This window comes from Lasioglossum baleicum, chromosome 3 (genome assembly GCF_051020765.1).
Source record: "Lasioglossum baleicum chromosome 3, iyLasBale1, whole genome shotgun sequence".
Lineage (NCBI taxonomy): Eukaryota > Metazoa > Arthropoda > Insecta > Hymenoptera > Halictidae > Lasioglossum > Lasioglossum baleicum.
This window is the reverse complement of record NC_134931.1, coordinates 3,292,579-3,318,380: the sequence shown is the minus strand read 5'-3', so window position 1 is coordinate 3,318,380 and position 25,802 is coordinate 3,292,579. Positions and strand designations below refer to the sequence as shown.

General features: G+C 46.6%; 1 protein-coding gene across 4 annotated transcripts in view; it reads right to left on the bottom strand.

The window, feature by feature from the left end:
• LOC143207086 (lachesin) overlaps window positions 1-25,802 on the bottom strand; it is a 108,615-nt gene that overhangs the window by 16,739 nt on the left and 66,074 nt on the right. For 2 of the 4 annotated variants that reach the window (XM_076420150.1, XM_076420149.1), the window contains exon 3: window positions 9,797-9,894. In XM_076420150.1, the coding sequence (XP_076276265.1) occupies window positions 9,797-9,894 (98 nt within the window). Of the gene's footprint in view, window positions 1-9,796; window positions 9,895-20,331; window positions 21,174-22,266; window positions 23,753-25,802 lie in introns of those variants that run through there. The other 2 variants (XM_076420151.1, XM_076420148.1) reach the window with 2 other exon arrangements.

The following is a 25,802-nucleotide window of genomic DNA, read 5'->3' as shown; positions in this document are numbered from 1 at the left end:
CTCCGAAGATGAATTACCGTCGGTTATACCGGGTAATCTCTCGCCCGTAAAAACGAACAAGAAGTCGACGTTCATTTCCCGTTTTTCCTATTCTTTTTTTTGTTACGGACACGTCGTCGATGCTTGTCGACGCTTGTCCCGTATCGACGTTCTTTTTTCCAGGCTCGTTCCGACGCCGATAAAACCTCCTTTCCTTCGGCGAGGAGGTCGATCGTTGTTTCGCATTTGTCCGGTTTCATGAGATTTTTATGCAGAAACCTATAGCGGAACGGAGAAATTCGACCGGCTATAAATAAGGGTATCAGTACGATTTCGATTACTATCGTCCCGTCGAAACGGCCACCTTCGACCTTTCGCTTTTATGTATACTATCCGCCCACCTATACGTATACATTTTTATTTCCCTTTCGTTTTCCACCTTCGCTCGGTCTTCCCGAGGAAAAATCAAGCGAACGGGAAATATCGAGGCGAGGATCTCTCGGATCTCTCTCGAACTCGTCCAATTTATACTGCCGACACGCGACGAGCACAGGTTGTATACAGCTGGTTATCGATTTACGATCTCGACGCGTTTTCCAATGTCGCGTCGTCGTCCCGCTCGTTTATTTCAGGTGAAATGTTACGCAACCTTTCGCCGACGACGTCAACTGCAACGACAACGGCTACGACAGTGACGACGACGACGCGCCGATACAAAGAGAAGCGTTCGAATCTCTTAATGAATTCGTGCGACGGCAAACTCCGTCTAAACATGTCCGATGGAGTTTCAGAAGCCATAAATCTTCGACTTTCGCCAGACGTCTTTTACAGACGAAGTCGGAGTCGGAGTCAAAGCGATGAGCACGGGGGAATCGCTTTGAAGCAGCACACTGGTTCCGATTTCCTGCGCCCGCTATGCACAGTGCTCCGCATTTCGTTCCTTCGGGAAACCCACGGGAAAAAAACTCCCCGAAATTTTCTTTCCCACCGGATCAAAGAAAACTTCTCCAAGATCGAATCGCCTTTATAACAACAATTTGCAATTTTATATACGTCCGAACCGCTTGACCCGTCAATGCGAATAATGTTTAGATAGCTCGAGTGTGGTCGTGAAAAGCATATTATTTTATATTATATTACTTGACTGCAGATGTTTATGCAATTTTCTATTTTTGTAGGCAAATTTATAGAAAGTGGAAACAAATGAGATTTCATTTTCAGTGGTAGTAGCCTTTGTAGATCTGAGATAAATCAAAATCGTAATTCTGTGGAATTTCATATAAGGTGGAGTGGGGTAAGTGCGTCAACGGGGCAAGTCCGGTAATTGGTTATTTTTATTATAATATGAACGCGCGAAATTTCTCTAGCCTGTATTTATTAATGTAGTATAAGTTAGTATGAACTATTCGACATACAAATAGGTGTCGCCCAAGAATAAAGGTGTTTTCCTCGCTTAAATCAACCAATGCCAAACAGTCACGTGCGCGGTACACGTACAACTTTGAGGTTACCCTGAACGTGCAATAGTTTACAAGTTATTAATATATTTTGTGTTGTTATTTTAGGTAAGTACAACAAATACTGATGTAGGTTTACATTAAATAAACCGTTTTTATTGTATTTTTAAAAATTTATTTGAGAAAAACACTTAAGATGATCTTGCCCCGTAAATATTACTACACGGGGCAAGTGCGTACTATCACGGTGGGGTAAGTCCGTAGTCTGTATGGGTAACTATAATACTAAACAATATATTTAATGCAATAAAAAGCATTTTGTAACAGGCTTGATAATCATTATTTTCTTGCCCCGTAGCACTTGAAACAAGGTTTGAAAGCATTTTTAAACTTTGTTTTAATATCACTGTATCCCCTTTCATATTTCAGCATGAGAGTACTCGTTTGTTTAAAAATGGATAACTATAAAACTAAACAATATAATTTAATGCCATAAGAAGCATTTTATAGCAGGATTATTAATAATTCTTTTGAAAGCATTTTTAACTCTCAGAGACACTTTGTACAATATCCTAGCAAAATGATAATTTTCAAGCAAAATTAGAATCCTACATAATACTAATTCATCAGTAATAACTGTGGCAAGAGTTTGGTACCAAGAGCGTTAAGTGTTTACATACCAGACTGAAAATATGTACATCAGTTCAAAGCCCAACTTTGCAAAAATTAGGGCGCACTTACCCCGTTCCACCTTAATAGCATTTTTTGAACATTTTCAGAAGTCATGAATGCATAAAGATCCGCAGAATATACAGGGTGGGGCGTAGTAAACAAGTAACTTATATAACTCGCTTGTTATTGAAGATAGAAGAAAATGTAACAGACCAAACTTACTTGGTACCGAGTCGCTCATAATTTTTATTTAAAAAACAGAGTTACTCTTCGTATGTCTTTGACGTTTCCACCTATAAAAAAATTAGTAACATCAGATTATGAGCGCCCCGATACCAAGTAATATTGGTCGGAAGTATTTGCTTCTATCTTAAAAAGCAAACGAGTTATTCAGGTGACCTATTTACAACGCCCCACCCTGTATATAACATGAAAAGAAATAACAGGTAACAGTTAAGATTTATGTGAGAAGCATAGTTATTCGCACTGAGTAGATTCTGCTCCAGATTTTGGCGAGTTATTATTTTTAGAAAATCGTTAGTTGAAATTTCGTTGCGATATCTTTCACGAGTGAAAAGTTCTCGAAACATGTCGCCGAGGTCTTTGAACCGAGTCAGCACGCGGAGTCTCCAGAGTTTTCCGGCGTTATCGGATCCTGTTCGCTGGTGCGCCGCGGAGGGAATCGCTTCGGAGAGAGCGCGTTACACCCGAGTTTCTATCTATCGTAATTTCGTCGATTTGTTATTCCGTCCCGCTCTCAAGGAATACCCGAAGCCACGGATGCGTGGAAGAGCGGGGCTCGTCGGGGAAAAAAGACCGGTCTCGAGAGCAAAGTTTTCGGTAGCTATCTGGTACTTCGATAGCGGTATGGCTGAGGCGAGGCTGAGGCAAAGCTGAGGCAAGGCTGCCAGCGGTTTCCGCTTTTTGCGCGGCAACAACGGCAAAACCCGCCGGGAAAATTTCGAAAGTTTATTTAGTCGGAGCTCGGCGGCAAGTCTACCGAGAAAATCCACTGGAAACTTGAAACGCGCCGCGATGGAATTAATCGTCGCGGAAAAGTATCGTCCAAGTATCGAAGTCGATCCGGCCTCGAGAAACGAGCCGCTTACGGGTCGCTGGAACGGGGGTAAAGGAGACGCGAATTCGTCGCGAGCAAAGTTCCGATTCGGCTGGTCGCCTCGAGGCTCGAGCGAATCCGCGATAGAAGCTGGAAGAGCAGATAGCGCGGTCGACCGGAGAACCGATAAAAGCTGCTCAAAAATATCCTTTTCCTTGCTCGAACATTCAAATGTACGTTGCGAAACGCGACATTCGTTTCGAGGAAATCCGAATGAATTGCAGGCGAGCCTGTAGGACGTTCAAAACATTTCCCGTAAATATACTGAATCGGGACCCGGTGGCTATGAGCCGGGCCAAAAAAACAGATTTCGTCGGGATCGTTTCGCGAGCGCAATTTGTTTTGCACGGGCACGCGCGCGTGTAAGCAAACGTCTGCCGGTCCGACAAATGTTTGTTGTCGCAGGATATTAAACGTAGTCGCGAGCCGATTTTTCCACGATCCGGCGCGGTATCGATCCGGCAGATAACCGATGTTCAAACAATCGGCCAATTAGAAATTAAAGTCGTTTCGGTTCGACTCGACGGAACGGAACGAGTTTCGTCGCGACCGGATGCGACGTGTACGCGTCGACGTACGATTGAACGCTGGTTGGAACACATTTACATATATTCGCCGAGGTGCGACGCGATGTTCCGCGTCGCACCGCGCCGAATCACACTGAATCGCGCCGTTATTTTATATTATTTTTCGCGCCGTGGAGCTTTTAACCGCGCCCCTAACGCGGGGACACACGGACACACGCCGCCACAGCCGAGGGAATAATATTCGATAACCGCAGATTTGTATTCACGCGAATCCATTCTACGAAACTGCCGTCCCGGAACCGTGACCGCTCCACCCTTCGATGAAACGAGCCCGTGCCATTTGGCCTTTAACCCGTTCCGCGGCTACGGTCACGATGCCATTCCGAAATAGCACCGATTCCTCGTTACACCCCCTACTCCTTCCTCCAAGATTTTCCATTTTGCGTTCCTTCGTTCTAACCTCTTTTCAATTAGGAAATATTGCTACGTTCTCGTCCTCGATCTACGTAGCTGGGCAGAAATGTGTGGTTGTAAGGAGGGACGCCGTATGTCACATACTTTTACTTTCGGGATATTGCCGTTTAACCACTAGCACCGGAAAGACGTGCCACGTGCAATATTTTGATCACCAATTCTTCACACAGGACTTTTTCCTGGTAAATACGTAAAATCCCATACTCCGAAGCTTTTTTTGAAATTCTGACACGCGGCGTTTCTCCTTACAAGCTATAAAAATAAACAACCGACCACCTTCCTAGAAATAAAGATATCAGGTTTCCTCGACAAACTCTATGACCCGTGTCTCGACCGTACCAAAGATGGACACGGGCTCGTCCGCTCGATCGCATATTTTTAACAAGTTCCTCTCCTCCTTTCGCGATGCATCGTTATGCGGTACTTTGTATCGAAACAGTCGATAACGGTCGATCCTCTAGAGGATGTACGACAACGATTTATTCTCGACAGAGCTAGGTCGCTCGATTCGATCCGCGATTAGCTGGAAAACAGAGATGTACCGATTTCGTCGAAAGACGAACGTGAGAGCCCACGTCATCGTCATCGTCGTCGTGATCCTCGTGATCGACTAACTAAAGGCATACGGGTGGATAGGTGGACATAGGGGACGCAGGGAGGGTAGCGCACGACAGTCGCTTCGGATTAATTAGCAAGTGCAGCGTTATAGATAACGCGTAGGAGATGCGGGAGTGGCCGCAGGGCAAAGGGCGCGCGATACGACGTTAAATTGAACCTTTCGTTGGGCTGATTCCTGCGGCGGCGACGACACATCACCGGCTGCGGCTCGGCCTCTCGACTAAAAGCAATTACTGCTGGTCTGTTGGCTGTACGTTGCATGCTGTATGCCGTATACTGTATACTGTATACTGTATGCGCGTGGTCGACGCGGGCCACCATTTAAGCTCGCGGAAACACTCGACGGGACACAAGGACGATACACGGCCGACATCGCTCCCAGCCGTCCCCCATTCGGAGCTCCCGTTCAACTCTGCTCGAAGACCGATCGTCTTAAACGCTCGATCGTCCTTTTGCGTCCTGTCCTATTGTCTCGACTACGACGATTCGATTGTTTTAATGCGATTTGTAATTGCGTCCGGTTGCGTTCGAATACGGTCGGGCCGCCAAACGAACACGTCGTCGCAAAAACGATCGTGACATCCGGAGAATCGCGTCCGGTATAATCGCACTCTAAAACGGTTCACAGACGATGCAGTTTATCGTACAACAAATCGTACAAATTAAGTTGTTCCAACCGTCTGAAAGACAATTAAAACGTATGTACGTCAGTACGTTATGCTGAAGAACTGTCGTACGATGTGGTTGGACATACGACAGGTTTAACCGTTTGTCGACAGTTATTAACAAGTATTAGTATTGTAGCGGCCAGCTGCACACAGCAAAATTAACATGTGCGGTGCAAATGCTGGAGAGGTTTTAGGACTCACGCGACAATAGAAGCTATTTTTGAGGAAACAGTCAGGTAGAGTCATTAAGACATCTGCTAGGGTTGCCATTAGGTTTATTAGCGACAGTCTCAATAGCCCTCGCAAAGAGTCATAAAACCCCGAATTTCTAAAGGCCCAAGCCGATGGTACGGGACCCCATTAATGTAAAAAGGACCCGTTACCTGAAGACGCAGAAGGCATGTTGAGGGTGTAGGGCCCATGGAAATTCCGCTACAAGGGCAACCTCGCGACAATAATTCTATATGCCGTTTACGTAACCATCTGTACATTCTTCGTTCTCTTGAAGTAGTATTACCACAAGTGCGGCTGCTGTCGTTTTTGATACTCGCGGTTCTATCGCGGAAACGTACTGCAATACTGTACAACTGTGCGCTCGTTTGTGGTCACAAGTGAATACGACTGGTCTTTCGAACTATCTGTGCAACTTGGCGTACTTCGTCGTACGACAGATCGTGTCGTCTGTGATCTGTACAAGAGAAGAACGACGGACGGGCGCGTTTGAATTCTTTCGTTAGCCGCCGCGCGCCGCGCCGGGGACAATCGATAATGTCTTAAGTAGTTTGTCACTGGAGACGGACTGTTTGTCCCGCGCGGAACAAGGACGGAAATTATTACGTCGCCTGCAGAGTCGTAATCTCGACGACAAAGATAACGACTCGTTCGATCCTGTTCGAGGATAATGGCCGGGGGCATCCCGCGGGAACGAACCCCCTTATCCGATAAAAAGCTTCCGAATCCGGATCGGATATCCGGGATCCCTGTATTTTGCATAATTTCGGACAGCGTACGATTACCCGGGATATCCGAAGCGTTCCGCCGTGCCGGGCGAGGTTGTTTCCGAGGAAGATTGTACGTTTCGTGCGACGCGACGTCTATCCACCCTGCCGGAAGGGTTCCGGGCTCGGAAACAAGCGGGAGAACACGGGAGACGCGCGTGAAATTCAAACTAGCCTCCATGGTGGTTGGTCTACCCGGGGGTCTTACCTCGACGGCTACGTAAATTCTATCCGCGAGAAGAATGTGCGCCAGTGATGTCGAGGCGAGAGACTCTCGGAGGTCCGCTAGTACCCGGGACACGTCTCGTTCCTTACGCCGGAAAACGAACCGCGAGATTTCTCTGGGAGACCGTGAGACAGGTTCGACGGCTGACACACATTATCCGCGGAGTTACGAAATTCCCTGGTGGGTACGCCGGTGCCCCTCCAGTGTAATATTTCGAGAGACCCTGGGCCACGAATCTACGTTAGCGCTAAGAGATTGCTCCCCATACCCTTTTCCTGGGCCGGCCTCCATCCCTCTTCCTCTTCCGTTCCATTGTAATCATGGAAACAATCATTCTTCGCTCTCCTTCCCCCCTGCCTGCGCTTCTTCGCTCTAACCTCGACGATCTCGGTCCGTCCCCACCTCCTTCCACTCTCCCAACCCCTTCCTCTCCCCACCCCAATCTCTCTCTCTCGTTCTCTCGGAAAACTTGCCGCTCCCCGCGCCCCGGTGTTCTCATCCCGTCTACACTTTCATACTATCTATATCCGTCCATCTTTCTCGTCCTCTTTTCGCCTCCATCTCCATCACGGATTTCGGGCTAAAAGCCCTGTCTTCGTTCCTCCAGCAAGGCAGCGGCCGCCGTGCGCGGCTCCCGGCTCTCTCTCGGCGTCGGCTCTCGGCGTCGGCGGTGGTGTGGCGAGCTACCCTTTCGCTCGCCTCCGCAGCAATCACCGATTTGTCTGAATAAGCCCCGGGCAAGTATATGCTCGTGCTTACCCCGGGGAAACACCACTCCGGCCAACTCACACCCGTCGCCCCGTCGTCGTCGTCTCTCCGTTTCTCTCCGCTCGTCTCCGCTCGTCTCCGTACCGGCTCAGTCCGCCGTTCGCCGATTCGGCCGCCCCCACGGGCGCTCTCTCCGCTCTCCGGTGTACTTCTCTATTCTGGCCCCCACACCCCCGATCGGCCTGGCAGCAACTCCATACCCGAAAATACTCCGGTTCATCGATGCTCGATGGGAGAGCGAGGGCGAGGGCGGGGGGATGAGAACGAACGGGACGAACCAAAACAGCCACGGAGTTGCCAAAGTCGACGTCGAGACCCTCTGTCCTGTTAATCACCGACGGAACGTCGCCGATATGCCAGCAGCATAAGCTGATGCCTCGGGAGAATACGAGTTCGAAATCTTAGAATCGTAAGACCACAAACGTCGTCGCTCTTTTAAGAGTCTGTGGCAAACGGCGTCGGTATAGAACACAGATCCTCCGGATGCAATTCCCTTATTCTCGAGAGTAACTCTCGACGGTACACAACGGGTTGCTTGCCTTCCCAACTTTCCACTATAGCCGGATGACCCGATGCGTTCATCCGTCACACCCGACAACAGTTCTGCTCGGTCGGCACTCAGCATCGTCGTTTAACCGCCGAAGGGGAATCTCGCGTACCCTAATTTCGGTTCTTCGCACATAGAAGGTTCTACGTCGCGACGTTTTCTCGAGAGAGTGAACGGTAAAGATGTTGACCCCGTCGAACAAGCTAAAACGCGAAAGGTTCGCTACACACGTCAGTGTTTCTAACGTGCGGCGACCGTGCGGTACCGGAATTGCGGTCTGAAATACTATGGACTCAATTAGGTGCTGCACATTTGTTTGTGCCGCAGTTGCGGCGCCGCACGTCCATGTTACGTTCAATATTTACCGCAGTTCCCCAAAGAAACGCACGGTCGACGCAATCGGATATGCGATCGTCAGTACATTATCGCATATCAGTCGATGTCTCATCCATTTATCTTGTGATGCGATTCTCTCTGTTATTCTTTCTAACAGCTCATCAAACGAGTGAACACTAATTCGAAAACTAGAGGGGTGTTGTTGCTCGCTCGCTTCGCGAGCTTCGCAAGTAGTAAGTAAAATGACTGCAATGACCATGAAACGTGAAGATCTGCTAAAAAATCGATTTTCGGGGTCATTACAATAACTTCCCTATAAAATCGGGAAGTTAATAATTAAAGAAATTTTCCAGATTTTCTCTTAAATCTGCAGAGGATGTAACAAATCTACCTCGCGTGTAAATCTCGGATAGATAAAAGGATACACCCAATACCGTCTTTTTTGTTTGCAAGGATAGTATTTATTTTCTACGCTTTTTTGGTACACCTCCATCTTCGATAAGTAGTAGAAAACGCAGTGAAAATCGCGATCGTCGCACGTTAAACAAACGCAAGCGGACGCCTTTCAACTAAACCGTGATTCCGTTGCCGCACGTTAGAAAAACGAATGTGTGTAGCAGGTGTAAATGGATCTAGCCGAATTATTCGGAGTAATTTCTGCGAGAGAATTTGCATCTCGAGGATGGTAAAACTTAGGTGAAGACTAAATACAGCGTCTCGTCCTCGTCGCGTCGGGGTTAATTCTCTCGGAATCGGAAGTTCCCTCTCCCCGTCGCGGAGGGGAAAACCAGCCGGTAAACAAATACACGCGCGACGTTTGTTCGCCACGCAACGAGTTAATCACTCGCGGCAGAATGGCATTTAATTTCGTCTCGTTACCCGGCGCGCGAAGCTTAATGAATTGTGTTTCCGTCGCGAACTTCCGAGAAGCTTTCTCGTGTCCGACGGAGTCCTCGGCAGACGGACAAAGTTTCGGTTTATTTCCACCCGGTGAATGAATACGATGGCCTTTCGGGCCATGGAAAACTGTTGGAAAGTTAGCCCCGTCGTCGTTGGTGTCGACTCGGAGAGGGTCGCGCCACGGCGAGCCTCCTTCCTCTTCTTCTCTCGAAATGGAAACAGAGGCGGAAGAAACGCGTGCAAAAAGACAGCGGGACAACGGGCGCGACATCTGCCCCGAGCAACCGCGCGACCCATTTATTTCCGCGAGATTACCGAATCGCGAAATCTCAAATCCTCCTTATCGGCGTGCCTCGGCGAGCTCAGCGGACCCACGTACCCGTGAATCCGTGAACTCGTTTGTACGCGGCCGGCATCGCATAATTAACGTTTCACCGGCGCGACGCGATGGCGGCATCGTGTAATTAACGGCGCCACGCTTCTACAGCGCGAACATTTAAATCCCTTACCTTGTAGTTCCCAGGATTCCGAATCGTGCAGGGTAGAATGGCCTCTTTCCCGATGGCCGCGGTCACATTACCGATCGGCTTCACGAAGCTCGGTACATCTGCAAAAACAACCGTCATCTTGGTCACTGCTTTCCTACTTACAGCCTGAGTCGGCAGGTACGTGTTCGTTTATTATACAGGGTGTCCCAAAATTCCTTCAACAGCCGGAAATGGGAGCTTCCTCAGATCATGTGAAGCAACATTTTCCTTTGGAAGAATGTTATCCGCGGCTTTGTTTAGGAGTTATTAATGAAAAATACGGACCAATCAGAGCGCGACCTAAACGCGAGTTGGCACAGTCTGCCCGGCGCGCCAACTGTCGATTGGCCGAGTGTGCCAACTCACGTCTAGGTCGCGCTCTGATTGGTCCGTATTTTTCATTAATAACTCCTAAACAAAGCCGCGGATAACATTTTTCCAAAGGAAAATGTTGCTTCAAATGATCTGAGGAAGCTCCCATTTCCGGCTGTTGAAGGAATTTTGGGACGCCCTGTATTTGTTTCGCATCAACCTGCTTATGGTCGTTAAACGACGGGACCTACAGTTTATTAAGGTGGGTTCCGAATCACCTTGGGCACCACAGTTTTAGACATCACATGGAAATCTTTTTCCAATGAGAAGACTGCATTGGAAATATATTTCCAGAGGTGTCGACGGGATTCGAACCCGTGACCACGGTGTTCGTAGTCGCGAACTCAAGGCGCGCCAGGTACTGTTCAGAGAAAGACGGGAACGGGGCTAGAGGAACGCAAAGGCTATCTGAATGGTCGGGCTTCTTTCCCCGTTCCCGTTCCGCTAGTTTACACTCTTTGTCTGGACAGTACTTACGTGTCCATCTCAGAGTAAAACTATCGAGAGTCACTCTCGAGAGTCAAATTCGTTAGTGTACACGATACTGAGAGTGCTTGCGGAGAGCAGTACGAAAAACTCTCCTAGAGGGAACAGTAAGTTGAAACTCGCAAATGGACACGTTCAGTTTTTCCCTCGGTGAGCAACTATCGTCTATACACGAGAGCTACTGGTTAGTTTTCTCTGGCATTATATACATATATTTATACGTACACATAAATCGAACAATGGGCGGGAAATTATGGTTCGACGCAGAATAATATGTCAACACAAATTATACTCCAAGAACAGTATTGTTTGTACAATATACTCATTAGTAGACTGCGGATTTTATGCATTTATAACAAAAACTGGTGCATAGAATTTAAAGCAGTGGACATATTAAAAAAATTCAAAAACATCATCGTATTAGTTTCAGCTTAATAAAATAATTAAAACAAGAAGGATATTATTATTTAGCTCCTGTGTCTTGGAATCGACATGAAAATTTTTTATTTCGCATAAAGATCCGCAGTCTACTCATTAGTTAGATCCGACCGCATGCACCATCCATAGTTTAGTCTCACTGCAGCATTATCTCTTTTTGTAATATTTCCTTTTTATTGCCACGTTTTTATTAGCTCGCTTTCTTGTCGGTCTTTTTGTCTGTTCGGTACAAATTTTGCAACTGATTTTAAACTAACTTCCCGATGAGCTAGAGACTTGAAATTTTAAACATAGCTCAGAACGTGTCCCATGGAAATCACCGACACAGATTTCTCCGACACGGTTTTCGCCGACAACATTTCTCCGACTCCAGATTTGTCCGACAATAGCTTTGGCCGACAACGAATTTGATCCACAACGACTTGAAACACAATATGATAATATTGTATGATAATACTGTATGATAATACTGTATGATAATGCATACTGTGGTCGTCTTAAGTTGTTGTGGATCGAATTCGTTGTTGGTTAAAGGCGTTGTCGGCCAAAGCTATTGTCGGACAAATCTGGAGTCGGAGAAACGTTATCGGCGAAAACCGTGTCGGAGAAATCTGTGTCGGTGATTTCCATGGGACCCGCTCAGAACTGGGTGACAATGCAATACTAACTCGCTTTCTTGTCTGTCTGTTCGTTAGTCTGTTCGTTATTACTAAGCTCACGCTATCTGTCCGTCCGTCTGTCTGCCCTACCTTTAAAAGGCTGTATCTTTTGAACCGTAAGGTATTAATAAGAATATTAATCCTGGGTTATAGAATACTAAAGTCAAGTATAGGTACATACAAATTTTTCAGAATATTCTGTTCCTCCGTCGGATCAACAGGACACTGCCATTTGCGCGAATACGTCTCAATAAGTGTGGAGCACAAAACAACAAATTATCCAAAACCGTGACAGCGAAGGGGAAGAAGCTACTCCGACCACGGTCAAAATAGTACTGCGGTTGTCACCTCGGTTTTTCGTGAATGGTTAAGGGTGGATTTAGGTGGGGAAATGTTGCGTTTGTTAATTGAACGGCGATGTGTCGGAAGGATTTTAGGTTGAGAAGTGGGGAAACTGTCAAAGAAATTCCTTTTGGCATTGTTTTCGGTCGTCAATGACGATTTATAATGATAGTCCGCTCGTCGCTTCGATTGGTCCGTCGCACGTGTTGTCGATCTGTCGGGGTTGAAGATTCGCATGCGTTTTTTGCTCACTATAACGACCTTTACGGGTATATCGCCTAAACCGCTGGAGGAACGGTGAGGTACGGTAACATTTTATAATACAGGATTAATATTCTTATAACAAAATGGATATAAAGTATTCTTTCATATTTTTCAACTTCAAATTTATGATCCGGATGGGCAGGGAGACGATGACGTCGTACGGACCTAGCAACAAATGTCCCTTTAAATTTCGCGAAAGCAGAGAGATTGTATAAGTTCAAATAGCGAAGATCTTTCAATTTTTGCTGTTCGTCGATGCCAACGGTCGACGAGAAACTTGGTCGAGTTCTCGAAGACCGCTGCTCGATTAACGGAGCCGCGAAGTCTCTGCTCCATGTTTTTCCAGTTTATAAATTGGGCTGGGAGATTGAAAAATTATGGAAAGGTGCGGAGTTTGGTTGTCGAACTGGCGCGGCGGTTACTCGATCCTCGCCTCGGTTGTTTTCAAGGAAAGAGGGCCGATCACCGGAAGTTCCTTCTTTCGAGAATTTAAATCGAACCCGTCCACCGTGCACACCGCAGATTTATGAACGAAATATGGGAAAATCGTGGAAGCGTGGCGGCACCCTATATTTTTCCGGACACGCGGAAAATATTTCACATCGCTTACAACGGGCGCGGATTCGATACGCGTGATTCGTTGCCCTCGTTAAAGCGTACGTGACGGCGCAATGACACCGATTAACAGCTTGTTGGCTTTCGCGTGTGCCTTTGCGTCGAACGATCGACGGTGAGGCATAGCTTCGATTTCGTAGCGGACCTCCGGAGAGAAGACGCTGCGAAACGGATCGAGGACTCGCTCGTGCCGTCGTTTCCAGACTTTGGATACTCGGTCACGTCTGTTGCATAATCGCGTGAACGCGCGGCTATTTTCGATTAGCTTCTCGTTCGAAGTATGGCAGCTTTACACCGTGGAAAAATTGCATGTGGATCGAGAAAGTTTTTACAGAGTGTTAGCCGCGGTCTGTGCTCGAGCAACGATAGTTCGCCGTGCGCGTGGACAGGGATGTCGGTGGTGCGGTAGGGCGCAGTTAACTCTCGAAAAAATACGGTAAACTTGGTCAAGGCGATCGCGCAAATTCCAAAGTGTTCCCTTTAGTCCGGGAGTTCCGCGCGCAACTTCCGCAGGAGCGAACTTTTCTGCGAAACGTACGGCGGAAGTTGGAATATTTCACGGCAGAATCGAGAGAGAAAGAAAGGAAGCGAGTACTATGCTACGAGTAGGGAAAAAGAGATGATCTTCGATATCATAACGGAACGAATCGGCTAGACGGGGCTGGTGAAAATGAAGTCGACGGTATCGGAGGTGGACCACATGGCGCGGTGTATCGGTATCGGCGTCGACATCGGCCGTGTCTATCCAGTGAAAGTTTCGAAACGGAGCGTGGAAACGGCACGATCCGTGGGCACACGGGGACGCGACCGGAAAACGTTGCATCCGATCGGTTCTGTGCAGCGAACGGAAAAAACCGAGCTTGCAGCTGTCGACGAGTGCCGATGCACCAGGGTATCTCACTCTCTGATTCTCTCAATCTCTTTCGGGGTCTCGAGAACGCTTCTCGAGCGCGAACGGGAGCACGAAAGAACTGGAAAGAGCGCGAACAGTTGGCGCGTAGGGGTGAAGGGATTTGTTATTCGTGCACGGACGAAGGGTTTGGAGGAAGGGTTCAAAGAGTTGGGAGGGCAGAGGTTATGGGAGAACGTGGACGCGGACGAGAGGTTCGGGGCCCGGTGGTCCCCCTGCGCCTTGAGAAAACAGCGTCGTCGCCGCGCTATTATGATAAGATATTCACTGACAGAAACAGGAGAGGGAAGGCATTTTCAGCTCGCGGCCCCGTGGATCTGGAATGTAATATAAGGAAACGCGGAGAGGAAGCCGGTGTGCAGGCGTCGTCTCGCCTCCCTCGTGTCGACTCGTGTCGGGGACGAGTGCCCCTGCGAACAACCAACGGCCGAGAACCAGAGAACCGGAGAGGAAAGGGGTGGAAAAGGGAGAAAAGAGGATCCGGAGGAACCCGGAAAACGAGCAGGGACCGGTGGAAACGACGCCGAGCGGGGCAAGAGGTGCACCGGATCGTTTCGTTTCCCTCGGATTCGGATTCGGGGGTGGAGGAGGAGGCGGAGGCAGAGGTCTGGGTGCGCCTACATCGCGCGAGCAACGCCAACGTCGCCTTTTATTTTACGGCGAAATTATTCCAAGAGAAAAATAATTCAATCTCCGCCTGGTGTACAGGTTAGTCCGCCGCTTCTCCTCGAGCGGACGATTCGGATACGATTCGAAGAACGACGATTAGGAGCAGAGGATCCGGATTCTGCGGGAACGGGCTCCTTCTTCCCGGTCTCTCGGGAAAATATTTTCCGCGACGGTTTCCTCGATGTTATTACCCTCTCGGGAATGACGAAGCGCGCTTAAGCAGCATCCGTAAACGCAACGCGCAATAAAACGAGCACGAACTGTTCGCTTTCAGCGATAATACGGACGACCGCGTGCACGCGGCTATTTTTATGTTTTTTTTAAATAATCGTAGATAAAGACTGGTTCGAACCGAGACATCATTTATAATATTTCCAGAACGGTTTGCTTCGCACTCTCGTAAATTTTCAAATTCCCCCCCGGTGACGCTTCGGAACGCGACGCTACAGAAATAGAAGAACGCGTGATTTAATGTGTTTGCGGTCTTGAAATTTTCCCGCGACTAGGATAATCGATTTCTTCCGTCTTTCTAGAATCTGGAGGAACGACGTTTATCTGAACGTTGGAAATTACGAAATTGAGAGACTAATATTTTTCGTTCATTTTCGCTAGGACGGTAGATGCTCGATCCGTTTGATCGAACGGTCCTCGCACCATGTACATCTGTTCTCCGACAAACGATATCTGTTTACTTCGCAAAAACGACGGGGAACGGTCCAAAACTGGCAAGAGCAGAAAACTTCCGAAAAGATCGAACGGACTCGAATCGCATGGGATCGCGGAGGAACGGGTGAGATATCGCTCGTCGTATTTCTCGGAGATCTTACGGACAGGATCGGATGGCAATTGGTGGCGGAGCGACGCGCGGCTAGAGAAAGAAGATTTTTACGCGTCGAGGACGTCGGCACGTCGGCTAACGTGAATAAAGAATCGTGGAGCCGGGGCAGATGTGGCTGCTCGTTCTGCTGGCACGTTTCATAAAAATACATATCAGGAAGCGGCGATACGTTTCGCGAGCCGCACCTTCGACAAATTACTATGTTATTTCGCGCCCGGCCTCACCGGCGGCGTATCGGGAGCCGAGCCCGGCCGAAGCAAGTCGAGCCGAGCCGAGAGCATTCGCAAGCTCGCTTCCCCGGGGAAGATACATACACCGTAATCGTTCCCCGGTGAGGAGACAGCCTGAGAAATGGCCGGTACCGGCGCGGTGGAACGAAAATATGAGGAACTCTTCCGCGAGAAGATCGGGACCCGACATTTTTCTTCCTCGTGAAACGAAGCCGCTTTCCTCGCGTCGCGTCGGGCCGTTTGCGTAGCGCGTTGCCTCGTCGATGCCGGTAAATACCCGCCGCGAGCTCCTTCGCAATATCGTTCGATATCGCGAAATTCCTTTCGTTCCGTTCCGCGGGAAGAGGAACCGCTCCGACGAACCGCGAAAGAATCTTTTCGTTTCGGCCGGCCCGGCCCGGCCCGCTCCTCTCTCTAGCTTTATCTGCTACGAGCCCGCCTCGGAAACCCTTTCTGACGCGGAATTAAATGGCGCGGCGATCGAGTATCGGAAGTTCTTGTTAACGCGAGCGACAATACGGCTGCCCCTCGACTATGTAATTCGAACGATAATGGAAAACTGTACGTCTCTGTGTATCGCATTAACTCGGCAACGGTAGCCCGAGCCGCCGTCGACTATTAACGTTGAAGAGCCACGGCAACTGAGAGATTTTCCTCAAACGAGAGTTTAACAAAGTTCCATGTTATTACGATAGAACAGAGAGAGAACTTTCGAGATAAGAGGGAGCACAGAAGGAAGCCTGACTTTCGAGGGTAGGAAACTTCTTCTTCTTCTTCTTCTTCCTCCTCCTCCTCCACCTTCCTCATCATCCTTCATCCTTCTTCTGCCGTTGCTCGCTCCGTCTCGAAAGCGCAAACGTTTCACCGTTCCTTTTTCGCGCAACGATCAGCAAATTTTTCTCCCGACGAGCGCATTAATTCGCGAAAGAAACAACGCCGAACAGAGAAATTTCGATCCGCGTCCGCGATTCTCCGCTCCGCGCTCGAACGGCGCCCGACTTCCGGAGCTCGCCGCGTTTCCGAGATATTTAAGTTTCATCGGGAAAGTTTTGCGGGACGGTGCATTTATTAAATCCTCTGGCATATTTGACGAGCAAATCTGCGAATTAGCGTGTCAGTGTTGGAGTCATGGCCGGGGCCGGAGTTCGGAGCTGAAGTCGGAGCTGGGGCCGGGAAGGGCAAAACAAAAAGACTCCGCTCGCCCCGGCCGGTTCCATTCATTTATTAAAGGAACGATATTACCGTTCGCGGAAGTTACGTCGACCGAAAGCCAACGAAAGGGCGAGCGACGCGGCTCGACTCCGTCCGGCTCGGTCCGGCCCGGCCCGGCCCGACGGTACTCGGCGCGTTCCGCTCGAATAAAAGATTTGCGAATTATATTCACGGACAGACTGAGAGACAGAGAGGTGCGAGCAGTCTCGCACACACCGCTGCCGTTTTAATTAATCGCGTATCGGTCGAATGGATCGCGCGCGTATTCCTAACGATACTTTTATCGCAATTCACCGTGAAATTCGATTAATTTAATTTCACCCCAACCACCGCTGCTGTATACCGTATGCACGTACATGCTACACGCATGCGTATTATAGCCGCGTGTCTAAATGCGGTGTGCCAATGTGTGCCCGTGCGACAGATAATATTCAACGCGCGTTGATACTCGCGAAAGGTGGTAGGTGACGCGTGCGATTCGCGGTGCGAGTTGCGACAAGGGTGCCCTGGCAGTGGCGGCTCAAGTCAAGTGGAGGCACAAGCGGTAAAATTTTTGGAGCCCTCAAACTCAAGTTAGAAATAAAAGTTGCAAGAAATATTCACAATACAGAATGATTCACAATTGAAAATTGAAAAAGTTGTTTTATCTTTTTGTAAATAAAATCAGTAAAGTCGCGATTACCTATTCCACTGAGGGGCCACAACGCCGCTCGTAAACATGTCGCGTAATCTGATGGGTCGGGTATATCGGTGTGAACCACCGCTAATCCAATTACAAAACTTCTTTGTTTTTCATTATTTTTTTATGGGACTTTCACCAACTTATTTGTGGCATTTTTCTGATTAAAATGGCACTAAACATTGTACAATTTCAACTGTATTTAGTTGTTTAGTTGACAATGAAAGTTTCGGGCGCAAGGAAGGACAGCGTATGGGAAAGAAAGAGACGTGTTTATATGCTGTCCTTTTCTACGTTCGGCATCCTTTGTACTTTCGGCGCGGTCGACGCAGTCATAAAAAAATGGTGTCCCTACACGATCTCTCTCTCTGCTCGGAACCGGCGCGCGAAGGGAAGCAAATCGCGAAATTCGGGTCCTATGGTATCTTGGGGCCCCACACGGCCGCTTACTCCGCTTACCGTTATATGCGTCACTGGGTGCCGGGAAATGGGTCGACACGAGCCAAGGAATAATAAGAGATATTACCGCAGCTACGCAAGGCGCAATTATCTGACCATTACGATTAATAAATGCCGCATCGGTCTCGCAAAAAGAACGCCGCGGACCGCGTTTAAACGTTTAAACACTCGTCCGAGCCCGTTCGCGGCTGTTCCAACGCGTTTACGACGCTTATTAAATTCATTAACGGTCCAGCGCGGCGCGCCGTTGCGCTCGATCGCTCCTTTGTTCGAAACTCGATCGCTTCCGGAACGTTTGAACCACGTCGCACGCGCCGACAGAACGGGTTAGGCTTAATCCTTGCTCACCCTAAATCCCGTGCTCCCTTGACGTTTCATCGTATTACGCGTAGAAACGGTTCTCGCCATTTTCCTCAGAATTGTTTACTTCTGTTGAAGAAAGTCTGTCTTTTTTACATGGGAATGTCACGGCGGAAAAATTCCTCGACGCGATCGCTGTAGCGAAAGGAGCAACGATAAGACGCTGTTTCCTTTTACGGTAAAAGCGTGCGTAAAAGAACTCGAGTCTCCTAAACGCATAAATCCAGGGTCCGATAACGGAGGAGCGCGATGAAGATTTCAAACAAAACTAAAGAGACATTTAGACGCCTCCGTTAGTCACTTCTGTTAAACTGAAATAAGATTCTACGTCTGGTTGTGAGCGCGTTTCCCTTTCGGACAGCAGAACGTAGGAATACACTCTTCTCGAGGAATACACTCTTCTCGAGGAATACACCCTTTTCGAATGTAGAAATATATCCTTCGATCGAAAAATCCGACTCAAAATTGGCGATCGTTCCGTAGAGCTTCTCTGAAGCTACTAATGTGCTGCCGGAAAAGGCAAACGCGAGCGAGGACGCGACAGAAAACGCGAAGCCCGCGAACCGACCCTCTTTTACACAACAATAGAAGAAACGCTGCTGAGGACGCTCCTCACTTGTTGGTATCGGACGGGGCGAACATTCGTCGATATTAAGGGTGCCGGCGCGCCTTTGTAAGAGTATGGTGGTACACGCACACATCGCTAGATCCGCATATACGTATATGACGTTACAAGGTTTTTTTTCAACACAAACTGACGCTCAACATCCCAATGAGGAGTTCAGAAGCGGCGGTCAATTGTGATTCCTAAAAGTCCAATCTGTGTCTGTCCAGAGCCCAAAATGCATATTTTTACGTTATCGAGGAATATTTGTAACATTCGGCAGATACTGCCTGTCACGAGGCATCCGAAGCAAGAATGATATTACACGATGGCCGCCACTGACAGATTTTCGTAAATATTGAGAGATTTATCCTTCGAATCGAAAATATCTCTCTGCATCGACATAGCCAGGACATGTACAAAGGCGGTGGTGTGTATTTGTAGTTGATTAATTAATTATTTAATTACGAGGTTCTGAAATTTTGCACTAGTAGCACCGTCTCTTTCCTAAACTGCACGTTACAAATGTTCCAATAGAATACGGCTGATAATGTAGGTCGTACGTTATACGACGTTATACGTTATTAGAGTAATTTATAATATTCGGAAGATATTGCCTGTCCAACACCACTGGTGTTGGCCTGTCACGAGGCATCCGAAGCAAGCATGACGTCAGAAGATAGCCGCTTCGCGTACCAGCGTTTTTGTTCAATAAATTTTGTGTTTGCATGGACGATGGACACTGTATTATCAATGGACAATGTAATATCGACCTGCATTATCAGCCGTATTCTATTGTAACATTTGTAGCGTGCAGTTTTGAAATGAGACAATGGTAATTTCGAAACCTCGATGTGCTGTTTTCTTCCAACCCATTTTCCGTGTTTAAATAATTAATTAATCAACTAAAAATACACACCACCGCCTTTGTACATGTCCTGGCGATTTTTTCGATTCAAACGATAAATCTCTCAATATTTACGAAAATCTGTCAGTGGCGGCAATCTTGTGATATCATGCTTGCTTCGGATGCCTCGTGACAGGCAGTATCTACCGAATGTTGCAAATCATTCCTCGATAACGTAAAGATATGCATTTTGGGCCCCGGGCAGACATAGATTTGACTTTTAGGAATCACAATTGACCGCTTTTGAACTCCTGATTGCGATGTTGAAGCGTCGTTTTGTGTATAAAAAACCTTGTAATTTCATATACGTATATGCGGATCTAGCGATGTGTCTGTGTGCCACCACACTCTTGCACGGGCGTGCCAGCACCCGGTGAAAACATTGCAATACGTAAATATTCCTTTTCTCCTAGGAGATTGTACACGACAAAGCGCTCGTGATTATAGAAGATGTACAGTGTTCAAGTACTTACGGACAAGACATTCGCGAAACGTTTCAGAAACGCGAGACGTTTCGTGAAAGTAGTACACGAAGGACGAACTTTGGTTCGACGGGAGACCGGAGTCTAAGACAGGTAAAAGTATAATAGAAATCAGAACAAAGGGCCCGGTGATCCCGGAAGATTCGAATGCATCGTTACTGGGAGAAACAGCGCAACGTCTTTCGCGATGGAATCCGTGGCGAACGCAGGTACGAAGGTTTTCGATCGCGAAGTAACGAGTCGCATTGAAAGAGCGGATTCGCGTTTCTCCGCGAAGCGAGCCGAACCGAACTGAATCGAAAGATTCCAGCGAAAGTATTTTCCTTGTTTCCATCGTTCGAAACTTATAATACCGCTCGCTCGCTCGCTCGCGCGCGTTACCCACGATCCGAAGTCGACGGTGTGTAGTTTTCGCAAATAAATTGGATTCGCCGCGGGAATACCGGTAAAACGACGAAGGTTTACGACGTTCCGGAAAGTGAGAAACGGCATCATCGCATACGTAACGATTTCCCGGCGAAATACCGGTCGTTACTTATATCTTATTACGTTTCGACTCGCGGAAACTCGGCGAGGTTTCGAGGACCGCCGGAAACTTCGGCGTTTCTGCAAAAATGTTCTAACGACGATCGATAATCGCGGCGATGCGGGACCACCGTAAATTAGCTCGGAAAGTGAATTTCGCGATCTCTGCCTTTTTGTTTCACTGTTTCCCGAGAAGGGAGAAACGTTAGGCTACGTATCCATCTGAGAGTTCCTGTCGATAGTTGCTCTCGAGAGTACTCTCAGCTTGCGTGTCCATCTGAGAGTACTTCAAACATTTTTTCCTCTCGGAGATCGACGTGAGAGTCAACTCTCGGGACAGTGGATTTTATGCATTTTTAACGAAAATGAGTTGGTCTCATTTAAAACAGTAAAAACATTAGACGAATTTGAAGATACTCTTCTGTAATGGTCAATCTATTAAACATATTAAGAAAGAAAATCAATTTCTATTTCACTCCAGTTTGTTGCAGTACAGATGAAAATTTTAGTTTATTTTTAATTATTCTCTTGAACAGAATTGATGCGCCAAAGTTTGCTGCAATTGTTGCTACGTACTTAATAAGAAAAAGAAAGAAAGAAAATCAATTTCTATTTCACTCCAGTCTGTTGTAGTATAGATGAAAATTTTAGTTTATTTTTAATTATTCTCTTGAACAGAATGGATGCGACGTGTAATTAATAAGAAAAAAGAAATATTCCAAAAAGAGAAAATGCTGGACTCAACAGTGGATAGTGCTTGCGGTTAGATCTAAATTATGAGCATATTGTAAAAACAATACTATACCTGGAGTCTAATTTCCACATATATTTAACAATATACAGGGTGAACCACGAATCATGATCAATAGAGATTACTCTGTTATTAGCAGTCCGATCGAAAATGTTTTTATAAGATTATGGCATGGTTTCAAGAGAGACTTTCACGTGATTATAGCAAATTTTTGTCGACCTTTTTTTCATGATTTTTCAGGGTAACCTTCAGTTTTTTGCAAATACACCTATAATTTTTTACGCCTATCTGTTAGTGAATTTCAAGAAGAATTCGGTAAGTATCATAACAAAAAAAAGAATCAAAAAAGCAATTTAAATGGTTTTATTTTTCTTTGCAATTTCTTTTTGAGTGGTTCACCCTGTATATTTAATAAAGAAATAAATTTTACTTAACGAGACAATCGTCTTTTTAATCATAGTCACCAAAAATGTTACTCAGATTTAAATTAAAATAAATCTCTTTTTGGAAAACAAACTATAATTGAAAAATATAGACATATATATTACATATACTTTATATTAAACATTAATATATACAATAATACTTTGGTTAATTAATTTCTTAATACAAATCGAAGAATGGCGTTCGAATAGTTGATAGTTGCTCACCGTGGGAAAAATTGAACTTGTCCATTTGCCAGTTTCAGCTTACTGTTCGTTCTCCGAGATTTTTTCGTGTGGTTCACACCTCTGAATACGGTGTACACTGACGAATCTGACTCTTGACAGTAACTCGCGATAGTTTTGCTCTCAGATGGACTCGTACCATTATATTGTTAATCGGCTGGAGTCGTTGGCACGCGTTTCACGAGGGAGAGTTCGCGTCGCGCGTCGGAAATGAAATCTTGAGCGAGGAACGGCGAAGCGCAACGATCGTCGATCAGTCTGGTCCGCGAATCATTGAAATTCTTTCGAGTTCCAATTCGTTTGAAATATTCGAGGCAGCGGACCGCGCGTAATTTCCGGACGACCATTCGCGAGGGGTAAAAGATTAAATGAAACGTTACACCGGTGTGGCGCGGCGCGACGCGACGCGGAGTGCAGCAGATTGCAACCGCTGCCGCCCGAAACGCGAGAAAAAAGTGCGGTCGCGGCGGTTAAGAAGATGCGCAAATAAATTCACGGCGCAACGAAAGTACATTCTGGCCAGAGGACGAGCCCGCGCGCGAAGTCTGAAATTAACATCGATATTAAAGGTGAACCTAATTTCCGGACCGCTTTGAAATTTTAGTTGGCTGCTGTCGCGCGCGGTTCGCTCTCTCGCCTCGACCTCGTCCGCCTCGACCAAATCCGTATGGTTACACGTTACGGAAACTAAAACAACGCGACGTGAATTTGCGAGCACGGATACACGAGGAACAAAGAGACGTCTTCGTCGACGTATCTCTTCGCGACGGTTTAATCTGCGGCGACGTTAAGCGGCCGCGCGTGCTCCGTCCTGATTCCGAAACGGAGAGTCCTCTCGAACGCTCGCGACCTCGAAGATTCGACAGACGAATCTCCTGAGAAACGTCGGAAAATCGAGACAAAGGGCGAGACTTTCTCCCGCGACGTCGACATCTCGAGGGTCGGCTAAAGCATCGTTTCTCAGCCTTTTTCGGCTCGCTTTTGTCTCCTTTTCGAAATTTTTCTTAGTCGCCGCTCGAGTGTTTCCACTGTCTCTGGCGGGAAGCATTCGACCGAATAACGGTGCGGTCGAAGTGATTTTTATCGCAAGTTACGTTGTTGGAATTGTACGAATGCTCGTTCGGCCCTCGCTCCGAAACATTGAAATTCGAACGAGCGTTCGTCTATGCTCGTTAAAGTATTCGCCGAACGTCTAAACTGTCGCCTAATTTCCTCGAAGCGATTGTAGCGGGTCGGGGAGATCGGAACAACTCGGTTGTTCGACGGTGTCGCGGGATAAAAAGAGGGCGCGTGTCATACAAGTTGTACAGACTCCTCTTTCTCTTCACGACAAAGACAGCTACGATGATAAAAATCTTTTTGCGTCTGCATAATATCATAATAACTATGTAAATCAGGCCGGCGTACCAGCCCACAAACACAATCGGGCATTCGTATGCTAAATCCCCATTCCGCTTCGCCCACCCTCGGCCTCCATTTCACTTTGCTAGGCACTGTACATATATATATATATACATTTATACATATATATATATATACATTTATACATACATATATATGTACTGTACATACATATACATACGTATATATATATGTATATATATAAATGGTATGTATATGTACTCAAGTATATATGTATAGTACATGCACCTGGTTACCCAACTCCGATAACGAGTTCAGTCCTCGAAAAAAGGGACCGTTCCTCCAGCTACCCTTCAAGCATTATCCATCCGAGCCTCGAGGTCGGCTAACAAATCGTCTCTTGTAAAAAGTTGTCCGCGAGCAGCGATAGTCGCGTGCGAGCGTCGTCGTGTTGTCGTCTCTTGCCTCGACGAGGGAATTTTGAAGATGCGCGGCATCGTCAAAGGACAACTCTCGACCGAACCCGTGTGTTCTCGATCACGGTTGTTACTGTCGACGGATTTTTATCGAAGCCAAAGTAAGTTGGCGAGACGACGCACAGTGGGGTATTTGCCCGATTTCAGCGGCCACAGCTAATTCAAAATTCGCTCAATATTGAAACTGCTGTAACTTTGCTAAAATTTATCCAAATTTGATGAAAAAACAACCATTTTAAAGCTTGAGATTTCTACTTTTTGTACTGTGTGCCGTTTTTACTGAAACGGATGGTTTGAATGCAAAATTTGTCCATAAAGAGGAGCGTATCACATTGTAAAGTTTGTAGCTATGTTTCAATATTTCAATACTGCGGATTATAATCAATATTTTAACGTTATTCGTCTATTTTATGTACACTACCAAATAGTGTCATCATTTACAATTGAAATATTAAAAAAAAAAAAATAGTTATTACACAAAGAATAATCTCCGTTATTTATAATAGTACGGAAAAATGTTATGAACAAAATTTGCACGGTTCAGAGGGGGATATGTTGTGGCACAAACATTTTCTGCGTGGGTGGAGGCATAGAGGAGATTTCAAGGTCACCTTGATTTTTTTAAACAGAATGTCCTTTTTTTATACCATAGATCGATAGAGTATCAAATTCTGAGTATAAAAGTGTTGACCTTCGTATGTCCTAAACCTAATAGTTATTCGTTTATGTGCTGTCCCAAGAAAACATAAAATTCCGTTTTACACTAAAAGTATTAATTTTATGACCTACATTGATTAAACATTTTATACTCCTCTCAGTCAGTACCATGAACCACAAAAATCTTAAACCCTCTTTATGAGTGATCGCAAACTGTTCACAAACTTTAAAGTTACATTAAACAATTTCTGGCAAATTCTGGCAGCTGATTTTTACAAGAATTAAAGAACAGAGTCTACATTACGAAATCAAACAGGAAATTCGACGAATACGCGTAAATTTGGTTACTTACATTCGAAAAACTGAAATGCATGAAGTAAAAACTTGTCTACCTTTGAACACGGGTATTTGGAAAATTCATTAACTTCTGCAAATTCTGTAATTACAGAATGAAAGTACGTACTTTCTTCTACAAAACCCATGAAAGGCAAAATATTCGCATTTAATTCGCAACTGACCGTTCTGACCGACTATAGACTTTTGCGTAAATATTACCCTATATAAAAAATCTTCAGAGCAAAACAGAATATAATTTAAAGATCTACAGGGATTTAAGAATGGAGACAAACAAAAAAGTAAGTAATAGTATGTGATTGAAAATACGACTTTTTATCAGCTAGATTGGCGTTTGGGCCCACTGTGCGGTGGTTAGATTTACGACGTCCTCTTACGGAAGACAGTCGAGGTCACAGGCTTAATATTTTTTGGAATACTCGTCCGACGACAGCGTACGTATAATTTCGAAGGGTGGTGCATTCATCACGCCGCGCGCCGCTAAAAAAGGGGGACCGCGACGAAAGCCGCGCGCGGACCGAATAACTATTTGATTAATCCTGGCGGGGGCGATTCTGCGGGACGATAAACGCTCGCGGAAAGCAGTTCGACGGATGCAGTTCGTCGCTCGCCGCGCGGTTTCCACGGGTCGAACGGGGACGATACCAAAGCGGATTATCGAAACGTGGC